The 15,755-nt window shown below is 42.5% G+C and overlaps 1 protein-coding gene across 1 annotated transcript; it reads right to left on the bottom strand.

Moving 5' to 3' along the window:
- Window positions 1–9,958: 9,958 nt before the first annotated feature.
- Window positions 9,959–10,900, bottom strand: LOC124506361 (olfactory receptor 9I1-like). The gene has a single exon (XM_047072410.1). The coding sequence runs from the start codon at window positions 10,898–10,900 to the stop codon at window positions 9,959–9,961; it is 942 nt and encodes a 313-aa protein (XP_046928366.1).
- Between the last annotated feature and the right edge of the window lie 4,855 nt (window positions 10,901–15,755).

The following is a 15,755-nucleotide window of genomic DNA, read 5'->3' as shown; positions in this document are numbered from 1 at the left end:
CAACCCCGGTGAGTCTACTCAATCTATAATTTGGGGGACTCGGGATCACTGTTCTCTTAGAGGGTTTCCCCAAGGCCCACCTCCATTCCCTTAGCTCGCCTAGGAAATTTGACAATGGCCTGGTTAACTCCGTAGTGTCCCCGCCAAGGTTTCTGACAAAGAAGAAATCCGAACTGCTCAGGAGTGTGTTTAAAACATGGTTGCTATTCAGCTGCAATCCCTGGGATCAGTTAACCATCCCCGGCTGAATTCACCCCACTGATAAAAAGGAGCCAACGTTACATGAGAAGGTGGAAGGGTGGGCCTGAAGATGAATCGAGAGTCCTTTCCTGTCAATCCTCTGACTTTTTATACCCAGTCTTCTCTCATTATGTTAAGGGTTTCAGCAAATGATAGTTGAGTGCCTCTTTTTAGTAAATGGTGCTGGTGAACCCGGATATCCACATGCCAAAGAAAGAAGTTAGACCCTTACCTCACACCAGATACAAAAATTAACTCAAGATGAATCAAAAATCTAAACATAAGAGGTAAAACTACAAAATATAAGAAGAAAACTTAGGGGGAAACTTCGCCACATTGGATTTGGCAATGACTTCTTGGATGTGGCACCAAGAACACAAATGACAGAGGAAAAAAACAGATAAATTGGACCTTATCAAATTAAAAACTTCCACGTTCAAAGGACGCTATCAAGAGTGAAAAGGCAACTCTCAGAACGGGCAAAAATATTTGGAAATCGTATATCTGATAACACATTAGTATCCATAATATCTAGAGAACGTGTACAACTCAACAACAAACTTTAAAATGAGCGAGGGACATGAATGGACATTTTTCCAAATAAGATATACAAATGACCAAAAAGATGTTCAAATTACTCATCATAGAGTAATGCAAACCAAAACCACAGTAAAATACCACTTCACACCTATTGGTATGGCTATCAAAAAACAAAATAGAGGGGTGCCTGGGTGGCTCAGTCAGTTGGGCATCCGACTTCAGCTCAGGTCATGATCTCACAGTCTGTGAGTTTGAGCCCCGCATCAGGCTCTGTGCTAACAACTCAGAGCCTGGAGCCTGCTTCAGATCCTGTGTCTCCCTCTCTCTCTGCCCCTCCCCTGCTCATGCTCTGTCTCTGTCTCAAAAATAAATAAAAACATTAAAACAAAAATTTAAAAAAATAAAAATAAAAATCAAACAAAATAGAAAATAACAAGTGTTGGTGAGGATGTGGCAAAATTGGAACACTTGTGCATTGCTGCTGGGGAAGGTAATACAGTGCAGCCTGTGTGAAAAGCAGCAAGTGATCCCTCAAAAGGTTAAACATAGATTCACCATATGACCCAGGAATTCGTAAGTATACCCCCAAAAGAATTGAAAACAGGGACGTGAACAAATATTTGTACATCGATATTCATAACAGCATTGTTCACGACAGCCAAGATATGGAAACAACCTAAGTGTCCATCAACAGATGAATGGGAGAAAATGTGGTATCTACATACAGTAGAATATTTCTCAGCCTTAAGAAAAGAAGGAAGTCCTGCCATTTGCAACAACATGGAAAAACCTATAGGACATTACGCTAAATGAAATAAGCCATCCATGGAAGGAACAAATACTGTGTGGTTCCATGTATGTGAGGTATCTAACAGAGTCAAACTCATAGCAACAGAGAACACAATAGTGGTTTCCAGAAGCCGGGGGACAGGAGCAATGAGGAGTTGTTATTTGGTGGGTACGTTTGAAATTATATTCATCCTGGAAAGGAAATAATTACCTCCTAGCTTTCCATACAGTATCTCTGACACAGGGGATGACTCATGTTATAAAATCCGTATTTCCAGTGTTTCCCAAAACACTTGATACATTTTAACTCACTATTCTACTGACTTTATTATTTCCTTATTTATTATAGTCGAGGTATATGGTTTATCGCCTCCATTAGGGTATAAGCTCCACAAAAGCAGAGACTTTTTGCTTATTTCCTTCCTGGATAAAGCTTCCAAACGCTAGGGCAGTGCCCAGCATACAGTAGCCCCCTAATAAACAATTTCTTGAATTAATGAACAAACTATTGTAGACTCTGTCTACAGTGAAAATATAAAGCAACAGGTGTAGACAGGCTATTTTTACAATACCTTTCTGGGGGCTTTCAAAACCCAAAGAAGCAAACTTCCTAAGGCCTGAGTTAGAGTTCAGATATTCATTCCATTCCAAGAAGAAAAAAAACGCACTTTCGTTACTGAGGTTGCTGTCATTTTTTAAACTTTATCTTTGCACCGTTATGCCTTAAATAAAGATAAAGTTATGTTGAGAAAAAAGCAAACGACACAATGTTCTTTTCAACAATTTTCAGAATAGTTCATGGTTTTTGAAGAAGAGACGAGTGAAAACAGCTAAGACTGTCTTTCCCAACAGGATTAAAACGATGAATCATACAGGGTCCGTGAAGCATCTTGGTCTCCATGAAAACTCTGGCAGCTGCACCGCAGGAAAGCAGGGAGGCTATTTTCCTTTCAACTTCTATCAGCTTTCCCCAGGTTCTCGGGTGATTTATCCTCCTCATTCTATATCCAACTAAGATTCAGGAGAAAATACGGTTTGAGGTTTGAATTCAGCATCAGGCAAAATGAGATTTGGAGCCCAGAGTTGTCTTACCTTCTTTGAACTCCGGGACCAATGAACCCTTTTAGCCAAAATGCTGCAGCCTCTTTTTGGCCTCTGCCCCTAAGGCTACCAAAAAGATATGGGAGATCCGTGTCGGGGCTTGAGCCGCTCTGTTCTTGTGGTCGTTCGCACATGGCTGTGATGAAGGTATTTTCCCTTCCTTGTACATTAGACCAACAGGACGTGAGCAAGGGAAGCAGACTAAGAAATCTGGGAAGTATTTTATCTGCTTTCTATTGATCCTCATACCAAAATAAAAAGGGAACTTTTTGTGGTCTTTGTAGGTCTTATCTGAAGGGTTACGACTCTCCCAGAGGACAGCCACACCCATGCACAAAAGTAAACATATGAATACACACTCCAACCAAAGACCCAAGATTATGGGCTATGTGGGTTATATCCCCTAATTCTACCCTACACGCATGCCCTTATGTGATCATCCAGTTCATTTGGCCTCACATCTGCATTCCTCCGTTCAGATTAATATATGTGAAAAAATAGAAATCACAATAAAATATCGGTGTTGTCCCTACCCCCAGTTTTATTGAGATATAACTGACATGTACAACTGTGTAAGTTTAAGGTGTGCAATGTGACGATTTCATGCACACACATGCTGTGAAATGTTTCCCACAAGGAAGCTAGTTAACACATCCTTCCTCTCACATAATTACCATCTTGTTATCGTTTTTATGGCGTGAACACTTAAGATCTATTCTCGTGGCAACTTTCATGTAGAGTCACCACGCTATTCATCGGATCCAGAACTTACTCATCTTACGTTGGAAGGTTTGTACTCTTTGACCAAAATCCTCCCTATTTCCCCAACCCCCAGCCCCTAGTAACCATCAATCTACTCTCTCTTTCTGTGAGTTTGACTGTTTAGATTCCACATAGAAGCAAGATCATACAGTACTTGTCTTTCTCTGTCTGACTTTCACTTAGCATAATAATACCCTCTAGGTCCGTCCATGTTGTTACAAAAAACGAGATTTTCTTTTTTATGGCTGAATAATATGTTCCTGCATGTGCAGGAACATGGCCCTCGTGTTTTCTGTATCCATCCATCTGCCCATAGACATTTAAGTTGTTTCCATGTTTTGGCTTTTGTGAATAATGCTGCGATAAATATGAAAATGCAGATATCTCTTAAATATCCTGATTTCATTTCATTTTCTTTGGAAAAAATACCCAGAAGTGGGATCGTTGGATCACATGGTAGTTCTATTTTTCATGTTTTGAGGACCCTCCCTACTGTTTTCCATTGTGATTGTACCAGTTTACATTCCCACCAACAGTGCACAAAGATTCCCTTTCCTCCACATCCTTGCCAACATTTGTTATCTCTTGCCTTCAAGCAAGAGATATCTTCTTGCCTTCAAGCAAGAGATCTCTTCTCATTCTAGCAAGTGTGAGGCAATATCTCATTGTAGTTTTGATTTGCATTTCCCTCATAGTTGGTGACGCTGGGAATCACTGTGTACCTGCTGTCCATCTGTATGTTCTCTTCAGGTCCTCTACCCATTTTTAGTTGAATTGTTTGTTTTATTGCTATTGAGTCGTATGAGTTCTTTATACATTTTGGATACTAATCCCTTATTAGGCACATGGTTTGCAAATATTTTCTCCCATTCATAGGTCACCTTTTCATTTCGCTGATCATTTCATTTGCTGTGCAGAAGCTTTTCAGTTTGACATAGGCTCACTTGTTGATTTTGCCTGTTGCATTTGCTTCTTCTGGTGTCAGAAAGCCCTGCCTGCCGTCATGCACTCTTGTGGCTACAGAGTCCCTCCATGGGCATGGGCACAGTAGTGGAGGCTGGTGACAAGAGGCAGGCTATGAGTGTGTAAGTGCACAGACAGAGGGCCTAGCCTCGAGCATACACATGACAGTGAGGGTCAGCTGCGGGGGTCTAAACTGGAGTGTTGCACTCACACAGCCACAGAGACCTGGGTTGGCCTCTGGTACAAAGGGGGCAGGGGTAAAGAAGTGGGAGGGACTCAGGAGGCTGGCATCTACACACACAAAAATCCATGTGGTGAAAACCAGTGAAATCTGCATGGGACCCACAACTGTGCTGGCCATTGGTTTCTTCAGTGGTGAAAGCTTCTGGGTTTCTTGGCAGAGCTGGTCGCTGGGAACCATGGTCGCTTTCACTGTGTAGCTCAACTGTAGCCCCTGCTCATCTTCCTGGTTCATAGCTGGCTCTGGAAGGTGTAACACTGAGTGGGTCCTCTGTGCATTGCCCTGAAAGGCTGAGGAGACTGCTCATTCACCCCAATCTCCCATTTCTTGGGGGGGGGGGTGTTCCCTCTTAGCACTGACCAGTGCCGACCTGGGGGATGGAATGATGCAGGCAGAATGAAGCTGTTTTTCCTTCCCTATCTGTGGGATTATTCTCAGGGTTTTTTGTTGGTTTGGTTGTTTGTTTTTGTCTTTTGTCTTTTGTTTTGTTTCGTTTCATTTTGGTTTTTTGCTCCTGTGTTGCTGAAGTCTTTCAAGTGGATTCATGAGCTATCCCAGGGATGTTTTGTTTATAGATAGCTGCCTAATTATCGATCTTTGTGGGGTCCCCTAAAATGCCATGCTGGTGACATCACTGTTTGATAATCTAAATGATAAGAAGAATATAGCACTTTGGTCTCTTGATGTATTGAGTTAAATGGGACCATTCAAAGTTTGACAGTCTGCTTTCTTCATCTTTTCCATATCATTTTTGGTAGATTGAGGCCAAAGTATTACAGCTGAAACTTATTCCAAAACCCAGTGCTTAAAAGAAATACACTTAGAAGCTGAATGGGATAAAAAAAAAAAAAAAGACTCCATATTACCAACTGGATTTTATTATTCAGGGTTCTCTAGACATACAGAACCAACAGGATATATATATATATATATATATATATATATATATATATGGAGATTTTTCCTTTTTTTTATTTATTTCTTTTGGGGGGGAGCACATGAGTGAGGAAGGGGAAGGGAGAGAGAGAATCCCAGGATCTGCAGTCCATGCCAAGCCTGATATGGGGCTCGATCTCATGACCAGGACTTCATGATCATGACCTGAGCCAAAATCAGGAGTCAGATGCTTAACCGACTGAGCCATCCAGGAGCCCCTTTATGGAGATTCTTTTAAGCCACTTCAGGGTGGTTCGTGGTAGTGAAAATATCACCACAATCTATATTAAAAATTTGTTAAAAGAGTTGATCTTATGTTAAGTATTTTTATCACAAAACAATAATAATCAAGAGGGTGGTAGAAAACTTTCGGAGGAGACGGATGTGTTTATGGCATTGGACGTTTATTGTAAGGAACTGGCTCACACAGATTCTCGTATGGAAGCTGAAACAATCCAGGAGATTCAGGAAGACAGTGGTGCAATTCGGTCCGAAGCCTGAGAACCAGGGAAGCCGATGGTGTGGATTTCCCTCCAAGTGCACCTCAGGCAGTCAGACAGAGCAGGAGGAATGAATTCTCCCTTCCTCCGCCTATTGCTCTATTCAAGCCTTCACTGCATTGGGTCATGTTCACCTCTATAGGGGGAGGGCAACTTGCGTCACCGGATCCACTGATTCAAATGCCAATATCATCTGGAAGCATCTTCACAGATACACCAAAAATAACGTTTGGCCAAGTATCTGGGCGCTCTCTAACTCAGCCAAAACTGACACATAAAATCAACCAGAGGATTCCATTTTCTGACAGATTATCGTAAAGTCTGTTTTCAAAGTGAGACCTATCAAGAACAAGACAAAGATGTCCACTCTTGCCACTTTTATTCAATATAGTACGGGAAGTCCTAGCCCAGGCAAGAAAAAAGAAATACTAGGCCTCCAGACTGGTAAAGAAGAAGTAAAGCAGTCACTAATTACAAGTGACATGATACTGTACAGAGAAAACCCTAAAGACCCCCTCGCCCCCACAACACACACTTAACATGGTGAACTTTGAGTAATGCATAGAACTGTCGAATCACTGAAACTGATATAACGCTGTATGTCAACTAAACTTCAATACTAAAAATAAAAAATAAAAAGGAGACCTGTCAATGAGATAAGCAAAAACTCTTGGTACCTTGCTCAACACACATCAGGTGATTTACAGACGTTTTCACTCATTGATTAAATTATGCAAGTGGAAATTCACCACAAAGGCCATTTCTTTCCGTGCCTTTGCACATTAATCGGAAAGCAATCCCCTAAAACACACTAAAGCCTCATTTTATTTTTGTCCACTTGGTGCACCCCTGAAGTAGTTGTATGTACATCAAATACTGTACCTGCATCAAAGGTCATTCATTTATAGGCAGTTTGTGGCCACTCACCAAGTAGAAGGGGGGAGGAATCTTGGAAGCCCCACCACCACCACCAAAATAGCACACTCACTGTCTAGCATTTTCCCCATTTATATATCTTTTTTAAGTGTTTATTTTTGAGAGAGAGAGAGCACGAGGGTGGGAGGGGCAGAGAGGGAGAGAGAGAGAGAGAGAGAGAGAGAGAGAGAGACAGAGGACCTGAAGCAGGCTCTGTGCTGACAGCAGAGAGCCCGACAGGGGGCTTGAACTCACAAACTGTGAGATCATGACCTGAGCCAAAGTCAGACACTTAACCAACTGAGCCACCCAGGTGCCCTGCATTTATATATGTTTTTTAAGTTAACGGCTTTTCCTGACTTTATGCATGTAAGAAACCCTGCAAGGAGTGATTTCTTCAGCCTACTGAAACAACCTGGCACACAGTAGGAGTTAATGAAAATGTGTTGTCCCCTTGAAAGGGAGAAGTTGATGGCCATTTCGATGTATATCTAAGGAAGGCTGCATGCAGAGAAGGAAAAGTGTACCAGTGAAAAAGTAGATGCCTCCAGAAGTGTATTTCCCAAATTTCACCATTTTCTAAGAATCAGTGCTATACCAACATCATGGTCATGCACTTGTGAGCTTTCTCTGCTCCTATATGTATTTTATTTTATTTTATTTTATTTTATTTTATTTTATTTATTTTATTAATTTTAGAGAGAGAGCATGCTCAAGCAGGGGAGAGGGACAGGGAGAGAGAGAGAATCTTAAGCAGGCTCTGCGCTCAGCATGGAGCCGACGCAAGGCTCGATCCTATGATCTAGGATCACGAGCTGAGCCGACATCAAGAATCAGACGCTCAACCAACTGAGCCACCCGGGTGCCCTGCCCTTGTACATATTTTAGAACAAAGCATACAGTATTGTGTGGAAATCAAACCGCATATCCCAGAATGCACCATTGGTTGCCTCTTAGACGAAATGGGTATGCTTCCTTCCATCTGCACCACCACAGGCCCGCCCCCCCCCAGCCATCACACTGTAGCCAAAGAGATCTTTTTAAATTTTTTTTTAATGTTTATTTGTTTTTGAGACAGAGAGAGACAGAGCATGAATGGGGGAGGGTCAGAGAGAGAGGGAGACGCAGAATCCGAAGCAGGCTCCAGGCTCCGAGCTGTCAGCACAGAGCCCGACGCCGGGCTCGAACTCACAAGCCGCGAGATCATGACCTGAGCCGAAGTCGGACACTTAACTGACTGAGCCACCCAGGCGCCCCAAAGAGATCTTTTTAAAATTCAGACAGGACTTGGGGCACCTGGATGGCTCAGTTGGTTGGGCATCTGACTTTGGCTCAGGTCATGATCTCACCATTTGTGGGTTCGAGCCCCGTGTCGGGTTCTGTGCTGACAGCTCGGAGCCTGGAGCCTGCTTCCGATTCTGCGTCTCCCTCTCTCTCTGCCCTTCCCCTGCTCATGCTCTGTCTCTCTCTGTCACAAAAATAAATAAAAACATTTTTAAAAAAATTTCAGACAGGACCATTTCAAGCCTTGCTCTTGCAGTAAAGTCCAGAAGTCCCCAAGCGAGCCTGCGAGGCTCTCCGTGACCCAGTTGCTCCTGAATTCTCCAGCTGCGTGTCACACTCAGCCCCTGTCCTTATGCTGCAGCCACTCTGGCTTCCCTCAGCTCCTCAGCCCATGACTATGACAGGCTTCCCACTAAGCCTCAGCATCAATGTCAGTTCCTCAGGGAAGCCTTTGCTGACCACACCAAACTAGGTCAGAACCCGACTGTACAGTATAACAATATCCTGTGTTGCTTTTTTTCCACTTTCCAAAACCATATGAAAAACTAAATTAACTGTAATGGTTTACATATGTCTATGCGGCAAGTTCTAATCCCCACGAAGGAAGAACCACGTCTATCTTATTCGTTTCTGTATTCCTGAACCTAGTATTATGGCTGATACATAGTAGTCCGTAAATATTTGCTGCATTGATGAGTAGGATTGTGGAATCTCTATGGAGACATTTGCCAGATAATGTTTCTAGCCAAAGGAGATCATTAAAAAGTGGCAGTCAGATTCATGGTTATCTGCCTTCTGACAATAAAGTAAAAGTCCTACCAATGATGGAAGTACATAGTGGTTTTCATTAATGGAAACTAGAAACTAGCTTGAGATGCTCTTTGAACAATCCTTCAGAAACAAAATGGAGTTTCTGACCTTTGGTGATCAAGAAGTATTTCAGAAGTTATATGTGGGGCTCAGTTCAGCTCCACATCAGATCAAATTACTTCCAATAATTAATGCAAACTTTACATCTTTTATTCTACATACTGTTATTTTATAGTATCTCTGTCCTCTGTGCTATCTTGGGAAGTGGGCGAACATATTCTAGGTGAACATTTCCCAGTTTACATCTCCTTTCCCCTCTATTTTTCCTTCCTCTCTTTAACTGCTTGTATTTTTTATGACAAACACCTAAATTGGATATGATTGAATGTTGGGACAAGGTTTCTTTGGTCAAGGCTGATTTCCACCCCGCTACCCACAAGCAAAGAATGTAACTACCCTCACCATGCAAACAAGAAGCCATGGTTTTATAATTATTCAAGTGCAAAAGTTAGCTTGGCAGCTTGAATTTTTTGAACTCAAGTAGCTGAGAAAACACTCAGCAATACCCAGGACAGGTGAGAAAGTCAATTTTCAATTTTATAGCATGTTATTATTTATAAAGCCCTTTGGCATTCCGTCTCTCTTCATCCTGGCTTTAATCATAGCAAGGCAGGAATTTTTACTGATGTGAAAACTGGGGCAGAGAATTTCTGACTGAAGGTCATAGAGGTAATAAAGAAATTGCTGATACCCAAAGCTACATATATTTTTTTTTTGCCTCAATATGTCTTTGTCATTGTGAAATCTAGTTCATGTGTTAAAGAGAGAAGCCCAAAGGATGATTTGCAGGAGCTTCTGAATTCATGGAGCTCAAGTCTTACTGTACTTGGGAAACCTTTATCCTGTTGAGAGTTTTCTTCAGAGCCTCCTTCACTTCCTTGTTTCTCAAGCTGTAGATCACTGGGTTCAGCATAGGGATGACCACCGTGTAAAATACTGACACAATCTTATCCTCCCCAAGCGATGTGCCCATGTTACCTTTCAGGTATATGAATATGAGCGTCCCAAAGAAAAGAGCCACTGCAGTCATGTGAGAAACACAGGTGGAGAAAGTCTTGGCTTTGCCACCTGCTGTACGAATCTTCAGAATAGCATGAATGATAAAAAAGTAGGATATAAGAATCACTGAAATGCTGGTCGTAATGACCAAGAAAGCTAGGAGGTAGATGACCCGTTCCCGTGGCTTGGTCTCACTACAGGCAAGCTTCAGCAGGGGTGGGAGGTCACAAAAAAAGAAGTCCACGTGGTTGGACTTACAGAAGGAGATCGAAAAGGTACACCCAGTGCGGATCACAGCGTTGACCATGGCACCAGCATATGCCCCAGCCACCAGCCCTAGGCAGGTCTGTGGTGTCATGGCAGTGGCGTAGAAGAGGGGGTTACACACAGCCACATAGCGGTCATAGGCCATCACAGCCAAAAGGAAACATTCAGTGCTGGCACAGAGTGTAAAGAAGAAGAACTGGGTGGCACAGCGTTCGTAAGTGATGGCCATCTTACGGGTACCCAAGGTCTCAAGCAACTGAGGGACAATGACAGAAGAGTAGCAAATGTCCAGGAAGGAAAGGTGGCGGAGGAAGAAGTACATGGGAGTTTGGAGACGAAGGTCTCTCTGAATCAACACTATCATGCCCAGGTTTCCCCCCACGATGACAAAATATAGGACCAGAAACACAAAGAAGAGACTCATTTGCAGCCCTGCCGACAGCTGGAATGCCATTAGAATGAATTCTGTCACCACAGTGTCATTCTCTGCCATGAATCCCAGGTCATCCACTGAAATAAAAAAAATAAAATCTCATTAAAGACAAACTAAGGTGATCGATTTGATCACTCTCAGCAATGGTCATGATTTTTTAGGTTTGTAAAGCACTTTACATTTTTTGCAAACTTTACTTCATTTGATATTTTGGAAATCCTTCGAAGCATATATTGTGCCTCCCACTTTTGAGAGAAGAGTATGAGGGCCAAAGAGGTGAAGTGACCAGTTCATTATTTCACGGCAGACAGGCAAAGCTGGAGCTAGAACTCAGTTCCTTAGACCTTTCCAAACTTCTGACAGGTTCCAAATTGGAAACCCTCATCAGCTTCACAACAGAGCTAGAAAGCACCACTTTGTTGGAGAAATCCTAGTGGTATAGTACTAAGTACATGGGCTTTGAAATCAGACCTAGGTTCAAATCCCTTGAGACCTTGGGCAAGTTCATGCATGTATCTGAATATCAGTCTCCTTGTTGGTGTCATAGGCATTTCAATGCCAAGGTTACTGTCGTGAAGAACATAACTGATGTACCGTTCCTAGCACATGGTCTGACTCACACGCTTAGAAGTATTTTTTCCAAACTCTACAATAGCAGAGTAACACCCTCCTAGGTTCGTGGACATTTTGGCACCTTCTTATCTCCCAGTCCACAGCCCCCTGGAGTCTCAGTATCAACCGCATCTCTTTTTGTGGTTGTTTTTGAGGTGCACGTGAACCCAACGGAACAGGATGCAAGAAGCGAGCCTTGAAGAACAAGGTCTGTTAGAACCTCTGCCACCTGTTGCCCACCAAGTCGCTTTGTCCTCTCTGTTCCTGCCAAGCAGCATGGCCTGGTTTCCAAATTCTCCTCTTATTCCAAAGGACCTGTCCCATTTTTTTAAATGCCAGATCATTATCAATCAATGAGATGCTTCAATTGAGCCATTCCAGATTTAGCCTGCCCAGCTCATTAAGGGACAAAGGCATCACACTGGGTTTAGAATTCTAATACAGTTAGAGTTCTTGCCAAGTATTGGACAATCTTGTCTCTGTACCTTTGGATGCAGATGATCTGGGGTAATGGGAATACTGAATGCAGACTTCAAAGGTAGTTATTTTTGTCTTCCTTCCATCCTTGAAATAAAAACTGAATTTGAGAGAGATCTCATAGGATTTCAGATAAATAAGAAAATGAAACTTTGATCAATGTTTGACAAAAGCTGATCTATGGATGAAATAAAGGTCAGCATCTGGTGTTTTTCCCCTGCTGAATTCCTGACAATGTGACTATTTAGGAGGGTTTTTTTTTCCCCTTACAGCCCAATCTAATCTTGACCTTCAGCCAAAACAATGATTTGCTGTGTTCTAAAAGTAATTCACCCAACTCATCTTGACCAAAGGGGAAAATAGAGAGAGAGAGACAGACTATACTCATTTATTTATTCCATGAGAATCTACTGAGAACTGAGAATGGCAAGCATTCTTCTGGTTCCTCAGAACAACACAGACAAAGATCTTTGCCCTTCTAGAGCATTCTAGCAGAGAGCCAGTCATATGCAATGTATTTTTTTAAAAAAAGAAGAAGTATATTTTCTACCGTGATGATGACAAGTGCTGTTAAACACACACACACACACACACACACGCACACACACGCACACACACACACACACACATGGTGTGGGGAATTGGGAGAGTCAAAGTAAAGAAGGGAGTATTAAACAGGACCATTAGAAGGTTCATTAGAGGGGCGCCTGGGTGGCTCAGTCGGTTAAGCATCTGACTTTTGATTTTGGCTCAGGTCATGATCTCATGGTTCGTGAGATCGAGCCCCATGTTGAGCTCCACGCTGAGTGTGAAGCCTGCTTGGGATTTTCTCTCTCTCTCTTTCTCTCTCTCTCTGCCCCTCCCACTCTCTCTCTCTGCCCCTCCCACACTCATACTCATTCTCTCTCTCAGAATAAATAAATAAACATTTTTAAAAGAAGTTTCAGGGTGCCTGGGTGGCACGTTCGGTTAAGCATCTGACTCTTGATTTCAGCTCAGGTCATGATCTCATGGTCCTTGAGTTGGAGCCCCACATCAGTCTCTGTGCTGACAGCACAGAGCCTGCTTGGGATTTTCTGTCTGCCTCTCTGCCTCTCTCTCTCTCTCTCTCTCTTTCTCTCAAAAATGAATAAATAAACATTTAAAAAAAGAAGTTTCATTGGAAAGGTGGCATTTTAGTAGAAATGCTAGGGATCAGTTAACTATTCACACTTACTTGCACACTTTCATCCACAAAGAGTAGGAAATGGAGATACAAATCATCTCCATGGGACAACCTCACTCCCAGTACAAAATAATATGGAGTTTTTCAGGTCCTTATGAGACATTTTCAAGACAGCTTTGTTCAGAAGTGTCTACTTCCTAATATGGAGAGGAGCTCCTGAGGTATCAGAGTCCCGAGGAACAGCCTGTGATTGCTGCGTAAAAAACCAGTATGGAAAGCCCTCAAAAAAATTACAAATGGAATTACCATATGGTCCACTAATTCCACTACTGGGTATTTACCCCTCAAAAAAGGAAAACACTAATTCAAAAAGATACACACACCCCTATGTTTCTGGCAGCATTATTTACAATAGCCAAGATATGGAAGCAACCCAGGTGTCCATCCATAGATGAATAAAGAAGATATGGTATATGTACATAATATATATACGTGTGTGTGTGTATTGTGTGTGTGTGTGTGTATATATATATTTATATATATACATATATATATATAAAGACCTTATTTTTTAAATTAATTCTGTGTGTGTATGTGTGTGTGTGTGTGTGTGTGTGTGTGTGTATACATATATACGTATATATGTATACACACACACACACACACACACACACACAATTAATTTAAAAAATAAGGTCTTGGGGCACCTAGGTGGCTCAGCCAGTTAAGTGTCAGACTTTGGCTCAGGTCATGATTTCATGGTTTGTGAGTTCGAACCCCATGTCGGGCTCTGTGCGGACAGCTCAGAGCCTGGAGCCTGCTTCAGATTCTGTGTTTCCCTCTCTCTCTGCCCCTCCGACTTGTGCTCCCTCTCTCTCTCTCTCTCTCAATAAATATTTTTAAAATAAGATTGCCATTTGCAACAACATAGATGGACCTAGGGTATATTATGCTGAGTAAAAAAGTTAGAGAAAGACAAATACCATATGATTTCACAAATCCCATGTGATTTTACTCTTGAATTCCGAATTTGAAATTAAGATATAAGACACACGAACAAACAAAGACAAAAAAGAGACAAAAAAAAAACCAAACAGACTCTTAAATACAGAGAACAAACCAGAAGGGAGGTGAAGGGGAGATGGGCGAAATGTAAGGGAGTAACGACACTTAATGTGATGAGCACTGAGTAATGTATAGAATTGTTGAATCATTATATTGTACATTTGAAACTAACATAACACTGTATGTTAATTATACTTCAGTAAGAAAATAAACAAAAATTTATTTAAAAGATAAGACTGGAGGGGCACCTGGGTGGCTCAGTGGGTTAAGCGTCCGACTCTTGGTCTCGACTCAGGTCATGATCTCACGGTTTCACGAGTTCCAGACCCACGTCAGGCTCTGCTCTGACATTGCGGAGCCTGCTTGGGATTCTCTCTCTCCCTCTCTCTCTCTCTGCCCCTCTCCCACTTGCACTGTCTGTCTCTCTAAAAATAAATAAATAAAACTTTAAAAAATAATAAGGCTGCAATCCCAAAAGTACAGCATAGTGGCTAAGAAAATGGGCCCTAAAGACAGAGCTTATTCCCAACTCAGACTCAGTCATTTCTATTTTGAGACCTTGAGCAAGGTACTTGACCTCGAGAAGCCCATCCTGAACACCTATGCAATAACAATCACAGCACTGCTGTGTTCTGAGAAGTAAAAGGGATAATTCAGGGAAACACATGCACTGTTCCTAGTATGGAGGAAATACTCAATACATGTGACTGTTACAAAAATGATTTGGGGTTGTTCTGTGGTTCAGAAACGTCATTTACCCCCCATCGTATCGCTGAGTAAAATGAGGCACAAGGTGACTAAACCAACTTTCCCAAGGCCACACAGGTAATAAATGGCACCAGGACTTCTGATTCCAAGTTCATTGTGCTTCTGCTAACCGACAGCCGGGCTCACCACCAGGAGCCAGGCTGTGGTTCAGTTTCGGGCAGCCTGAGCTGGCGGGGGCCGGGGGGGGGGAGGGCACAGGTCAGGAGACCCACTTCATTCTGCCACCACCCTAATCGATCCCCCCTGGATGACGGGAGCTATTTTCCTTGGAGGGAGAAGTTCATGGTTGGGGAGAGGCAGTTGAGTAGGATCAACCTGAGAGAGTATCTGTAGCAGAAAGGCTGGGAACTGCATCTAGAGCTTGAATTCAAGTCCAGTTTCTGCCACCGATGCACTGCGTAAGCCTGAGCCGTTACCTTCCCGTCTCTGGATCTCAGTGCTGTGTCCTCCTCTGGAACGTGATGTTCTCACTTCTCTTAAAAGTCCAGTGAGATGGGAATGCACGCTGGTGCAGCCACTCTGGAAAACAGTATGGAGGTTCCTCAAAAAACTAAAAATAGAACTACCCTATGACCCAGCAATAGCACTACTAGGCATTTATCCATGGGATACAGGGGTGCTGTTTCGAAGGGACACATGCACCCCCATGTTTATAGCAGCACTATCCACAATAGCCAAAGGATGGAAAGAGCCCACATGTCCATCGATGGATGAATGGATAAAGAAGATGTGGGATATCTATACAATGGAGTATTACTCAGCAATCAAGAAGAATGAAATCTTGCCATTTGCAACTACGTGGATGGAACTAGAGGGCAATACGCTGAG

This window comes from Lynx rufus, unplaced genomic scaffold, assembly GCF_022079265.1.
Source record: "Lynx rufus isolate CCGP_SWC_20201006 ecotype Redwood Valley unplaced genomic scaffold, mLynRuf1.p SCAF_9, whole genome shotgun sequence".
Taxonomy (NCBI): Eukaryota; Metazoa; Chordata; class Mammalia; order Carnivora; family Felidae; genus Lynx; species Lynx rufus.
Note: the sequence above shows the minus strand (reverse complement) of the source record. Positions and strands in the feature narration are given on the sequence as shown.

Bases quoted from the DNA above. Each gene is read 5' to 3' on its own strand.
- LOC124506361 (XM_047072410.1), bottom strand. From the start codon at position 10,900: ATGGCAGAGAATGACACTGTGGTGACAGAATTCATTCTAATGGCATTC.